This window comes from Plodia interpunctella, chromosome 26 (assembly GCF_027563975.2).
Source record: "Plodia interpunctella isolate USDA-ARS_2022_Savannah chromosome 26, ilPloInte3.2, whole genome shotgun sequence".
Lineage (NCBI taxonomy): Eukaryota > Metazoa > Arthropoda > Insecta > Lepidoptera > Pyralidae > Plodia > Plodia interpunctella.
In genome coordinates this window covers 2,159,140-2,173,813 of record NC_071319.1, presented here as the reverse complement: position 1 = coordinate 2,173,813, position 14,674 = coordinate 2,159,140, and the positions used below count along the sequence as shown (strand labels likewise).

The 14,674-nt window shown below is 35.8% G+C and overlaps 1 protein-coding gene across 1 annotated transcript; it reads left to right on the top strand.

The window, feature by feature from the left end:
• Positions 1 to 13,660, top strand: tsr (twinstar). Its single transcript, XM_053764605.1, has 4 exons — positions 1 to 466; positions 10,981 to 11,171; positions 11,723 to 11,854; positions 12,928 to 13,660. The coding sequence occupies exons 1-4, from the start codon at positions 464 to 466 to the stop codon at positions 13,046 to 13,048; spliced, it is 447 nt and encodes a 148-aa protein (XP_053620580.1). The 5' UTR covers positions 1 to 463; the 3' UTR covers positions 13,049 to 13,660.
• The last annotated feature ends 1,014 nt before the right edge of the window (positions 13,661 to 14,674 follow it).

Here is a 14,674-nt window from a genome sequence, read left to right as displayed (position 1 = left end):
CTCTGGCGTGAAAAAAGGCAGTAGTTCTCTCTTATCTCATTGCGCTGAGATCGGCATAGTATAAATAAATACAATATAGGCTTGTCGCTTTAGTTTTACTACGTAATTCAACGACACAGCTACTTTGTATTTTTAGAAGGTTGTCAACCCTAAATCCTGTTGTCAGAATAACATTCAAAACCTTTTAGTATTGAAGACATACCAAAGCTTATTTCAAAGTACAGTTAATATTAATTATATATTTTTTAATTCATTTTTATTTACTAATATTGAGTTTCAAATTACAAAATATTAATTCATCTAAAAGGACAGTGTTTTGACTCGTAGTCCGATTTTTGACACATGCGCTGATTGGCCGCTGCATCTGCTCGTAGCCAACATTCCGAACAGTATCGTTCCGGTAGCCGCTGTCGTGTGTCGGTGAAGTTTTAGTGGTGGAAATTTTACGTGTGTAACATCAAAAATGGTAAGTGAAGAAAATAAAATGAAGTGATAAAAGTTCGTGTTGTGTATTTACGTTACTGAAGTGGTGAATTTTTATCGTTACGAACGAAATAACAACGTATTTCGTCCAATTGGCACCGGTGCCGCCATATTCCGCACAACCAACAACCGAGTTCGCACGCCTTTCTGTTAAAAATTGTTGTCACCGTTCAGTGATTTTATGCCACGTGTTGTGTTTTAATGTTAACCGAGTTTTGTGGTTTGTCTCCGTCGACGTATCGAGCTTCGGTTACAAATATGAAGGGTGTGTATGACGGTGTTAAATTTCACTGTTCGGAAGGTTATTCTTGCACCTCCTTTTTTGACGAGTCTTAGTGTCAAGAGGGCCGTTTTTGCTGAACGGTCCGTGTCAGTCACCTTTCGGTTTTTAGTTATCATCTGCCGCCGGGAGAACGGGGGGCATCGAACTTGAGTGGCATTGCAACGCCGCGCAATCGCAAATCAGTTTGACCATATATGGTATAGCGGTCTGTCGGTGGCACTGTCACACATTTCGTGTCTATTTCGGTGCTTATAGAGCCGGTGTTGTTTGGGCGCGCCCTGTCGCTCTAACGACATGGTCTTGGGCTATTGCCCCGAAATCACAAAGTCAAGGTCGCTACATACTAACACCTGTGATATCTAGCCAACTAGAACAGTTTCTACCTCCTATCACATGTTATCAAAGCAAAACGGCCCCTATTGTAAATGTCATTATGAGCAATATCCTGTAAATAAGTCTTATCAGAGACTTGCATGAGCAGATTTCCTTATATGCTCATATTATTGAGTGAATATGCTATTCACCTCCAATGAATCATTCCACATTGATGAATCACCTTGCAATGTATTCAGTCGATACTTGCTAAAGGTGTGTTCAATGAGAAAAGTAAATGTTTCATGACCATTACTATTGCTATAGGAATATGCCCATATAGTTACCTATGGCTTGAGAAATTTAACACATAAGTTTGTACCTAATTTGTCTTAATAATAGGTATTCAGTTATGTTTCTAACTTTGGTATTCTAATGCTCAAACCCAAATCATTCATTGCATATCATGCTGACCGTTATACTGAAATTATTTCTGAATTCTGTGATTGACATAGAGACAAGCAACGGGCTTTAAAAAGGAATAACTACCTACCTATGTACAAATTGTATTTTAAGGTGTGTCAGTATAGGTCTTAAAGTTCTAAGGTCAATTATAAAATTTTTGTTTCATAGTAATGTATGGATAATATAAGTATGTATAATATAAATCCACCTATAAAGATTTTTATAAAAGGAGTGCATATATTTGCACACCCTTTCTAACACTCTGACCCAAATAGGCTCAAAAATTACTTGTAAAATTTTCATTATTCAGTATTTTCCATGTCTATGTTATGAATTTTATCTTAAAAATATTAATTCATCAGAGGTGAATTAATGTTAATCTTGTTGCTTTTCCACACAAGGTTTTCTCATCCTAACTTTTTCACCTTCTCTACTCCACCCATTGACTGGTAGAAGAAGCCCTAGTCTTTTAGTCCATCCTTTACATATCCATATTTATATAAGTTTATGTTTAGTCAGATAGTTTGTGACAGAGAACAAGTAGGTATTCTGTAACTTTATTGGTAAAAAGATAAATAAGTGGATAATACTCAATGATGGACACACACAGAAACATGCACTTCACACCCAGAACAGCAGACAAATATTTGTGATCATATACATACAAATATTTGTCCAACTGGGAATCAATACCAAAAATTGAAAGTCCTATCCAAAAACTAAGCACCACCATATCTAGTCCTAGATTTTAAAAAAATACTGATTATGTAGTAAATGAATGGGCTGTAGATGATGATGATCACATCCCTGTAGTGTTAAGGTGCCTCTATACTGCATGAGCGAATGGTTATTCTCTCCCTACACTGGTTGTCCACCCCACCAATACCTATGGCCAGACACTGGAATAGAATGAGTACTTGTTTGATTTGAACTCATCTTTAGATGTTTATTATTATACATGTTACTAGTTGGATATAAATAATTATATATTCCAAACAATCTATATTAAATATCAGTACATTTGTAACCTTTAATTTAACCTGTAAACTTAGATTATTTGTAAATTGTCTAGTTTAAACTTTCTGTGGTTTTACCCAACATTTGACTTTGACACTAGGATCATTTACCTCATTTACCAAGCATTCACATCATAAGGATCATAAATTTTCATGACATTATATATTTTTTTCATTCCTTTGCATCCAAGTTTGCTATGAAATATGAAAGTCTACTTTCTAATTTCAATCACATTATTCTAGAAATCATAGGATGCAGTGAATAAAACACAATTATTCATTGTGTCAGCTCTAAGTGAAAAGTTTTAAAATTGTAATTGAATCAGTTGTCGCCTATGAGCTTAAAGGTCTCCAGTTCGAATCTTACTTGTGTCACATAGTTTTCATCGACCACCACCTGTGCCGTAAAGAAGTGATACATAGTTAAAGAAACCTATTGTCTAGTTATGAGCAGGTTTATGAAATGGACAAGGCAATGGCAAACTACAATATTGCTATGAAAGTCGTTGTTTCATTCCACATTATGACCACGACGAGAACGAAGTTCCCCATCTTATTGTCTTCTAACAAATCCCATTTCAGATGGGATCAGCCATAATGTATTTTTCCTGTCATACCTATATTACGGTTTCAAATCATTTTTAACATTCTCTTTTCTTCAATCTTCATTTCATCCACAATTCCTGCCGTAATTTTTCTAAATATGTTAAATAAAACTAAAATCCATTCGGATCTTAGATAATCGAGACCTAACGCCTTCTATGCGTCAGAAGTTGAAAACAATGACGTCATCACGTATTGCTGTGTGTGTAATCATTAAGTCTGACGGAAGGGACATAAGTTTGAAGCTGTATATACTGTCTCGTAACAATAGATGACTCAGTCACCTGGTCTATGATTGACGCGAGGTCATTCAACTCGCCAAACTGGGATGCAATACGGGCAGGGCAGCCCTTGTCCCTTATCGATCTGTAGGCATTTTGTTGGTGCGATTTGGTTTTACGTTAGTCACACTAAATGCGCCGCTACTCCGCTATTGCTTTTGATATCCGTCTACCTACAAAAAGACAAACAAACACACATACATGCACATTTGTTATTAGTAAAGAAAGCTCAGGCCAAAAAAACAAATCTCAATGGAATAGAGAAAGACCAAAAAAGAGATGGTTTGCGTCAAAGATTGTTTGAATAGTGTTGAGTGAAATTAAAAGGCAAGTGACAAAACAAAATGGGTAAACGACTAAGAAGATTCAAAATAACTGTTTCAACTTCAAGAAGCATCTAGAGATTTGTGCATGAGTAATCAATATCCGATATCCAACTGATATTGTTAAACTTTTCGGTTCTAAATGAAGACTTCTTTCTTACCACTTGCTGTGATCATGGACATTCAGCGGAAATAACTCCAAATACATTAAATATCACGTTTAAAACTAATTTTGTAAATGAGAACTAATTTGACGACGCATGCGGTTTGTTTTTGCATGACATTCCGTTTTCGTTGAATAAAGTGCTTACGCTACCTCGAATGATTTCTTAGTGGCAACACAAAGGCATATTTATGCTGTAAATTAGATTTTCCAAAATGTCTTAGGCACTCCAAATACGGGTCTACCCATAAATAGTGTTTGAGTAGTAAATAGTGTTAGTTGATAGAAAAAGTAGAAATTATAACAATGTAAGCAACATTATGTCACTTGTGCTTGAATGGTTTACAACTAATAACCTGGCTTTAAACACAGACAAGACCAAGTGTATTAAGTTCTCTCTTTCAAACGCACCCCAACTTGATATTCCTTTAGTAGTTAATGGTAAAGTATTAGAATGGGTACACAGTGCCAAGTTCTTGGGCATTACTGTGGATAGTAAGTTTAAGTGGGATAAACATATTGAAATCACGGCCAAAAAACTTAGTTCGGCAGCTTTTGCAGTGAGAAGGATCAGACAGTGTACAAACATCGAAACAGCTAGGCTCGTGTATTACAGCTACTTTCATAGCATAATGTCCTACGGATTATTGTTATGGGGTAATGCAGCTGACATAGGAAAAATTTTTGTTTTACAGAAACGAGCAATTCGTTTTATTTATGGACTTAAGCCTCGGGATTCCTTGCGAGAATTATTCAAATCGATAAATATTATGACTGTTGCATCTCAGTACATCTTCGACGTACTTATTTTTGTTAAATCTAACTTACACCTGTATAAAACATTGAGCGATGTTAACAGTGTAGTCACTCGTAATAGGCATAAACTTTGTATGAACAGATTCCGACTTAAAAAGGTTAGGCGGTCTTTCGTGGGTCAAAGTGTTAAATTGTTCAATAAACTCCCTGTAGAGGCTATTAACTTGCCAATGCCAAAATTTAAATCATATATTAAAAATGCTTTAATGGCTAATGCTTATTACACGATTAGCGACTATTTAAATGATAAAAAACCTTGGACCCTTCCTAAAACTTCCACCTCTCACACTTGATTTTAATTTTTTTATTATTATTTATATATTTTCTTGACATGTTTATTACATATATTTTGACATTTATTGTAAAACATATACGTGATTTGTGATCTCCAAGTGTCTGAAAGTAACATAGGTATCTATTATGTTAGATTATGGAGATCGAGTATGTCATGCACATTCAAATGGTCAAACCGGTGGCGGCGTCGTGGATCGGGTCGGGAGGTTCCCTCTATTGTGGTTGAGCTTCGCGATGGCTGACTCACGCCTCAACTCGTGAACGGGTGCTGCCGGGGGAACTGGTCAGCTCGATCTTTTATTAAAAGTTTTTTTTTTTTGTTTGGTTAATTATACGTATATGTATAAGTATATATATATTTTCCTTTCATCAGCACTTGATCACAATCATAATATGTTTCAGTATACCTTTTGACCATGTACTTTATTATGTACTTAATGTTATATTGCTGATAAAAAATTATACATGAATTTATATACAAAAAATGGCAAGCCCTTCTGGCATAATAGGGACCAACACTGTTTGAATGAGTTTCTTTCGGCATTTCTTCTCAGCAGTGGTCGTTCCGAAATGCTAGTAGTTTGTAGCTTTGGTAAACATCATTTAATTTAGATTATGACGTGAAAAAGTGCCTGTGAAGGCCTAATTTCTGAATAAATGATTTGATTTTGATTTTGATTAATATTCTTCTTAATAATTGTAAAATTGCTAAACCCATCTGACATGTGTTGCTCATTACAAGAAGTCCTAATTATTGTCTTCAATGGATTAAACCTTTTTTTTTTAATTCTTTATTCTGTACAATCTACAATATCCAACAACATTATAAAAGCGCACCACAAAAACCTCGCAGGGTTTATCTGGGCATTGGTTGAATGCATTGCATCTATTCCAAGTGTTTTAGGGAAGCAATTAAGATGTGATAATTATTTCAATTATCTATAATGAAATGGAAATTCCAAAAAAGCTATTACGTAGCTTTTTCATAATTTTATTTTGTTTTTAATTTAATCGATAGCTGTAGAAGAATCGGACGTTAAATATTGGTACATGAATGGTGATGAACGTATCAAAACTGATATCTGAAGTTAGCCTGAATGATCTCAAAAATTGGTATGAAATGCCGCCAAAGAACGCCTACGCGGATCCGAATATATTGTTGTTAACGGGCACAAGGTGAATTTTGTTTTGATCTAGGAGTGTTCTGAGATGAAAATACACAGTAGCTCTTAGATACAGTATATACATTTTGAATATTATGCCTGTGGTAAGACAGGTTGCAAAAAATAAGAGACATTTGATCATCAATCGATAGAAGTCGACGTGTGTAGATGATTAGCTCACTGAAATATTAATATAACGGAATCTTGTTAGAATTTTCACCAAACTATCAAACTCGTTTTTCACTTTCGTAGATGTTTTGATTATCATAACTACCGCTTTTTACCATACTGGTTTCACAGTTCATCAAGTATACTAGATGACCTAAATACCGATGATACATATTTGACACAAATCTCATTAAAATGGATACGGTATTGAAGTTGGAGTGACTGTAAAGAAAAACTAATTTGTCACACTGGTGAGACAAAATTGTGTAACAGTTATAGTCTTTCATGGAATAGATTTTGCCAACAATTAATAAGAACCTTCTCGAATAGAAAGAATTAATAAGTAGCTTCTCCATGTCGACGAAAGAAGGGATTTTCTTAATAAAAGATTTAGCAACATGAGTACTAAATATACGAAGCGTTTTATAAATAGTTACGTCATTGGTCACATTGGCGTTTGAGACAAGGTTGCTATAAAATTTAAATATCTTCCAACTGTCAAGAGTATGAGTGAAGATAAAACTTCTCGTAAACTTCGTTTGTGAATTATGATAGGTTCTTGCCAAACCAAACATTAGCTAAAACACTCTTATATTCTTCAAAACTTTTATGTAACTAAGTAATTGGTAAAGTTGTACCTGCAAATGTTATAGAATGAAGTTTCTTAGATTTGAACAACCTTATTATTTCTAGAATATTGATACCACCCCCACAAAGACCTTAAAACCCAACAGTTATTGTGAAAAATTCCATTCTTAATGTAGAAACGGTTACAATACTGTTTTATATCTCCAACTGCTATAAATAGATGTGAATATGACTCATCCACAGGCTTAAAATGACCACGTCACATTAACGAACTTGAATACATGTATTGTACACAGAAATCGGAATAAAGTGTATTGGTGAACGGAGTCACCTTTGAACGTTTATGACGTCAGAAAACAGTATCCGGAGACGCAACGGAAGTTGCAAAGTTGTCAATAGAATGTATAAAAAACACATGATTATGTTTCTATGTATATTGACATTGGATTCATTCTACTATCAACATTTTCTGAATAGCCCTATTGGAACAGTTAAATACGTGAAGCTAAAAAGAGAGTTAAGTAATCCCAATAGCTGCTGCTTGATATCATCAAGAATTATATGCGTGACAATTAAGGATGCCGATGACCTTGCAAAGTGTAGGAGATAAATCAAAGAAGCTGGCTCTGGATGCTTCAAACCTGAGAAAATAACTCAGATGAGATGAAATGTGAACATATTCAGTCTACCAACTTGTAAAATTTGAATCTTATATATATACAACAGAATCGTTTTAATATCGCTTGTGAAAGTTTGTGGCGACAAAAACTAATCTTAAGAATATTGACATTTTTATTGAGAAGGATTATAATTTCACAAGTGGGCTTTTTAAATCATGAAAAGGAATTTGTGAGAACCCTCTGTCATCGTGATGCTAACAAGATGAAACATAATTTTTTCAACGACCTTCTGGCAGGAGATTATCTTGTCACTTCCAAAAACGTATGACATTAATCAATGGCCCCATGCTGCGGGTTAATTCTGACGACAGACTAAGGTGGGGCTTGACAAACTAAATTGCCATAAAAGCATACTAATCACTACATAGTATAAAACGAGTCACTTCCCGCAGATTTTTAAAACTGAGTAACGGTTTTTGATGCGGGTTTTTAATAGAATAAATGACAATCGTAAATTATTCGCAATGCTTTCACGATTGGAAGGCATCATCTTAATCCAAATGTCGAAGCAGATATCAGTGAAAGTATCCAAGCTCATTCTCTATATCTCCCGCGTGGCATCATAAAAATAGACCAAGACATTGGCCGTCGGGCTAAGAATAGATGGACACACGTGTGCACTGAATTATTGGGCTTCAAGAGATCACTTATTTAATAGGAATTCAAGATGAGCATAAATGCGGCTAATAATATCATTAATATGACTAACAGCCTCGACGGATCTCGAAGATAGCTTGCAACTTACTGTGATTTACATTCATTTTGATTAGTTACCTCCCGAATCAACCTATATGCACAACTAGTCGTGCCATTCCAAATGACAGGACCCTAATGGGGAAGAGAGATTTTGAAAGCTCCTTTGTCAAAAGGCGACAATTCCATGACAGAAACTTTGAAATTATTTTAAGCATATTCGTAACAAGGCAAAATTTAGTTTCTTAAATTTCACTTTTTGTATTTCTGCCATCGTTCATTTCCTTCTAATCCTTATTCTTTTCATTATTGATTGCACGTGTTTGGGTGTTGTAGATATAACAATTATTCCGTCAAGTGTGCGTGAAAGCGTTGAGAGAGTTTGTTTTGTGTATATTCTCAGAAATGTAAGAGCATCATCATGCGTGTTGTAATAATTTGAACACGAATACCGAATCAAGATTAGTACTATCTGATTCACAGTGTTCATCACTATTTGTCGATAATGACGTCATTGTTCCGATAGCATGTTTATGTTGATGATGTACTGATACATGGTGTCTGCCATCACGAAACAATCACGCAATGTCATTATTCCAGAATCTGGAATGTTTACTGATTCTAGATGATTTAGCGGTCTTAAGTCTCGCATATTCGCATGAGAAATTAATTAATCTCTTGACGTCTGAATCATACCGACTCATCCGTACCGTTTAATAAGAAGCACCTGATTAAACAATGCATTGATAAACAAGTGTAGTACTAAGTAATAATATTCTATCGTATCCATTGAAGTGTTTTGGTTGTAGACATAATGAAATATTATTATAACCATATTAGTATTAATATAGAATGAAATTGTTTATTATACATACATAAAATATAGTACAGACATGTATCTGTAAAATAATTTGAGTGACAATGTGATAGCATAGGTAATATATATTTTAAAGATTCACTGATTTGAATTTGTTACCTTTAATTGGATAAAACAAATTTATATCATCTTGCACAATTTTGCCCCCGTGAAAACGATTTTTATTAGTAGTCTTACACTTAGAAGCCAAAGTTTAGTTCACATGTCTGTCATGTCGTGACCGAACATATCAGATGGGATTCTTGTCGAGTCATTGCCATTTCAAAATATAAGTGTTGTAACATGTTATTGGATCGAAATGGCAGCACTGTCTCACTGGGATAGGGTTTGCTTTTTATTAGATTTTATAAAGGCAGAAAATTCATCTTAGCTTACATGCACACTTACATGCCGGCTAACCCTTATCTTCGTGTCACATCCCCGAATGCAGCCAGGATCACGCAACGTTGAGTGAATGAGTGAACATAGAGCTATTTTAAAACTATCTCATTCATAGTATAGTTACACGAAGCATCCGTTGAAATTTCCTGCAAAAAAACTATGATTATTTTTTTTTTCTTTCAATCAACACATCTCTAGATTCAACATTTCAACCTTCCAATAAAACATTATCAGATTTCTCGTAATTCCTGATTAGATAAGCGTAACTATTCCAACTCGAGCTGAAAAGCGTCGGCAGCTGACTTGCATTAGCAAATGACGCTACATACAAACATGTATTTAAAGGTTTTGGCAGAGGTGTCGTGCGTACGACCTATTTGAGTCCAAAATTAGACACTTTGTATGAGTTTTCATTCACAAATTTTTCAATTTTTTTATACACAAATAACCAAACAATCGCAATACACATTTGTGGTTGATTTCTTCTTCAGTTTTCTTTTATTTAACCAATCATATTTGTAAGAGAGGTGCGCTCATTATGGTTGACCCTATAATGTGTAGATAAATACAGGGTGTTTCTCAAAATAAAATCCTGTATTTTTATGATCATCAATTATCAATAGGACAATCATTAACTACCTCACATTGTGATTAATAAAAGGAATATCTATCAGGATGTATTTGTGTGTGTTTTTTACTCTTTCATGCAAATAACTACAGGACGGATTGTTATTAAATTTGGTACACGGGTAGAATATAACCATTTATCCTGGAATAACACATAGGATACTTTTTATCCCGAAACTCCCCGGTTAGTAGTTTATAATAAAATTAAATTAATAAATTGATCTAAATACAATTCATATATCAATATATAATATTATGATATGCATGACCTGATGGTGCACAAATATTCGAACTCCTCCGCAGTTTACGACACGGACATGAGTTATTTGTCATGCGTTGGACACAACAAGACTTACTTTGTATTAACTAACAAAACATATAATTGATTAACAAACTGCGAACTAGATGGCGCCAGCAGTCTCTCCATTCCAAAGAACTTAAATGCTAACTGGAATAATTACAAATAACAAATGTCAATAATTACATTACTATTTGCTTTGTTATAAAGATCACATTTCCACAAGGACGCGGACCTTGCCAATACCTAAAGTTCCTGAAATTAGGCACGAAATTTGTAGCCATCCCTTTCTGGCAAACTGTTATTGTCATATGCAAGAAAAAAATGTCTACAAATTTTAGACCCAAGTTTAGGATCGGCTTTGCTTATTCGTAAGCATTCTAGTTTAGTATTATAAATTCTTTGCTCCATTCAGACGCTTGTGTCAAAAAAGACATTTTAGTAAAATAAACTTATATCTTTACAGGCGTCTGGCGTAACAGTATCGGACGCTTGCAAAACAACGTACGAGGAGATAAAGAAGGACAAGAAACACCGCTACGTGGTGTTCTACATCAGGGACGAGAAACAGATAGACGTGGAGACGGTCGGGGAGCGCAACGCTGAGTATGATGGCTTCCTTGAGGACCTGCAGAAGGGCGGCACTGGCGAATGCAGGTGAGGTATACCTGAGGTGGATTCGACCGCTGCGGCCGCGCTGTCATCACTATCCGTCTAATTTTCTTGCGGAAGGAATCGTTTCCAAAATCATTCATAAAATTGTCATGACCACAGACAGTACAGTCAGTTAGTAAAACTAAAAATTTTAAAAATTGTAATGTCAGCGCGACAGCTCTGAGAAACGCCCGATATCAACATTCTTAAAGCAATGTGGCCTGTGGTTTCGCCCTAGAATAGGACCACTCCATATCCTCCCGTGGATGTCGTAGGAGGCGACTAAGGGTCACAAAGCCTTAGCAACTATAGGCAACAATAATATTCCTAAGGAACGTCAGGCATGCGGCCAGTAATAAAATCATAGCTAAAACTTCAAAATTTAAAGACTTATTTTTACACTGACCCTGGCCTTCGCGGCGTCATAGCCCCGAATGAAGCCGGGAACACGCGGAGATGAGTGAGTGTTTTGTTTAATTGGCAAACTTCGTATTGTTATTACTAATATTAAAATTTACTGTCAATACATTAAAATTGTCTGTCAATGTTTCCAGATATGGCCTGTTCGACTTTGAATACACGCACCAGTGTCAAGGCACGTCGGAGGCGAGCAAGAAACAGAAGCTCTTCCTAATGTCATGGTGCCCCGACACCGCTAAGGTTAAGAAGAAGATGTTGTACTCTAGGTGAGGGTTATATACCACAGATTATACATATTGTTAGTATATACTAATATTATAAAGGCAAAAGATTGCGAATATGTTTGTTCCTTCATGCTCAAACATCTGGGCCAATTTTTATGTACCTTGGATTGATCAAAGTCTGATAGTATATGGCGCTTTATAAAGTAGATGGCGCTACTGATAGTATACTGTGCATAAAAACTGTTTTTTTTTTTTATGTTGTCACCGCAAAGTAAACAGAGGGTATACCATGTGTTTACCCTGTGTTCTACCAAATAAATGTTGATCGATTGATTGAATCCAATCTAAATGTTAAACTTTGTGTGCATAGAATGTGAAAACAGTATTGTGCCGTGTATATTGATACACGGCACAATACTGTTACGGAATATTGATTCCGCCTTATGATACTAGCATAAACGTTTATCTGATAACTAGTTGCAAATCGCCATTCGAGCATTGTAATCGTTACGCCACTTATCTAGAGGCTATGATATCAGAAATTACTCTCAGATATGCGTGGACAAAGGAACTACACCCTGACGGATGTTTTGCAGATAAAATTGTTTTGCAAAGCCGTAAACAATATTTTCTATTATTGTCAGAGTGCTGGTGTTCTGGGTAGAAAATTGTCTGTATGCTATTCCGGATATATTTTACACATATGTCAAGTTTCATCTAAATCCGAGCCATTTTGCCGAGACTTGACCGACAAACTTACGCATTAACACTCGTATTTGCATATTCTCTTTTGCGTTTGGGGCGCGCGAAGCTCGGGTCTGCGTAAAAGTGGACCTTACAATTTTGAAAATTTCGGCTAATTATACAGCCTGACATTAACCCTCCTTGGTAATGCTAGTTGCATATTAGTTGTGTCCCTTAATCGCCTCGTACGAAATCCACGAGAGGATATTGAATGGTCCTATTCTAGGTAGGAGCCACATGCTACATAAATATGTTTCTCTCATCTTAGCAGTTTATTCCTCAGCCGTTGTGCATCGGAGCCCAGATTCGTCTCCGCTTCGCACAGTTTCGTGAACATAGTATGATATTCATAAGATTCTCAATTTTTTCAGCTCCTTCGACGCGTTGAAGAAATCTCTTGTCGGAGTACAAAAGTACATCCAGGCGACCGACCTCTCTGAAGCTTCGCAAGAGGCGGTCGAAGAAAAACTTCGCGCCACGGATCGTCAGTAAATTAATCAGCATTTAACCTAGCTATCGACTTCGCACGCACAACACTAGCACTCGGTTACGTCATTCTAAATTCGATTTGCTGGCCGGAAAGAATTTCGAACTGGCCGGAAAAATTCAAACGGGCTGGAAGGATTGTCGAATGGCGCCAATTTTGACATTTCTACAGTAATGGCGCCGGCTCTTCAATCGCGTGCCGTTACTAGTGTTGTTTTGCTTAGTCACAACGGGTTCATTTTATATCGTTTCAGTCCTTTTTGCAGTCGAATAGATCGATAGACGGCCGAATCTTGTACAGTTGACTGTATTCCGGCCGCCGGCGACACTATAGCAATTAAGGCTCTTATGTAATAATTTAAATTATACTAATTATATATTTTTTTTCCTATAAACTAAAGAGTAAGTTAAGCTCAAACTAAATTTAATACAGCGACGTTTCGTTTGAATACTGGACGGCTTTTGTACTATTTAGATGTAATATAAAGGTTTTATACAAATGCATACTTCGTTTGAGATTGAACTTGCTACGTAAGCTTCTACCAAGCTCCGTTCAGTGCGGGCTTTGGATAGTTATTTTGTAACCAATTTATCCAGAAATACACTCGATATAAGTAATCGGTTGTTTCATTTTGCTACCACTAAAATTTTGCTCTAAAATCAGGGATGGCGAACCTTGATGCATTGATGTGCAATTGTTTCTAAAGAAATATTTCATTAGGTTTTAGATACTAATGTAATGTATATCCTAATTGATATAAAAATAACTAAAAGGTTCCACTATAATAAAGACAAAATGAAAATTCACAAAAATGATGAAACATTTATTAAAACTTATGCAACAAATGCTATCACACTATTAACTTATCACAAGATCTTTACTAGAAGTGAACTACGTTCGGACCTCAAGAAAAGTCTAGCATCTAGACTTAAATTAGAAACACCATATTTAGTCGACAAGGATCTTCTAGCACTTGGGATAATATAGTTGATGTAATGTATGATGGAATACCCAAGATCGCGTAGACGCATAATGTTATAAGCGCATAATGATAACCGCTCGCAAAATGGTTAAAGAAAAGAATGGTAAAAATTTCAGTTAAGGACGACATTAACATAATTAAAGGACCTTGTTGTCTTTTGGTTAACCGGTAAATTTTCGAATTCTTAACGCCGTCATTACCGTTCTTGAAAATAAACAATCTTATACCCCCAACACAGATTATTATTCATAATGAAGGTAGTAAAAAGATTCTTGTCTTTGTTGAAATTTGAAGGAGGGGTAATGACGGTGATCAAATTCACCCTGACATTATTCACCTATATGATCCGGAATTACATTTTAATAATACTTGACCCAGCGATAAAAACTGTCAAGAACTTTTTGAAATGTCAAATTGTTCAAAAGCAGCGATGCCCTCACCGGGCCAAATAAGTTCGCGAACATGTATGCCAACGTTTGTTTCGATATTTCCCCACGCGCAAAAAAATCTTTAGAGCCCGTAGCGGTGCTTTGTTGTGAACCGTATAGGCCTCGTCGAAATAATTCGTTCTATTGGCAAATGGCGGCACGACGTCATGTAAAATAAAACTGCGACGCAAGCGCGCGCTTTTTAAATGAGCGTGAAGTAG

Excerpts from the sequence above, each read along its gene's own strand:
- tsr (XM_053764605.1), top strand. Across the intron at positions 11,172-11,722 it reads GGCGGCACTGGCGAATGCAG|ATATGGCCTGTTCGACTTTG; the intron begins GTGAGGTATACC and ends CAATGTTTCCAG. Across the intron at positions 11,855-12,927 it reads AAGAAGATGTTGTACTCTAG|CTCCTTCGACGCGTTGAAGA; the intron begins GTGAGGGTTATA and ends CAATTTTTTCAG.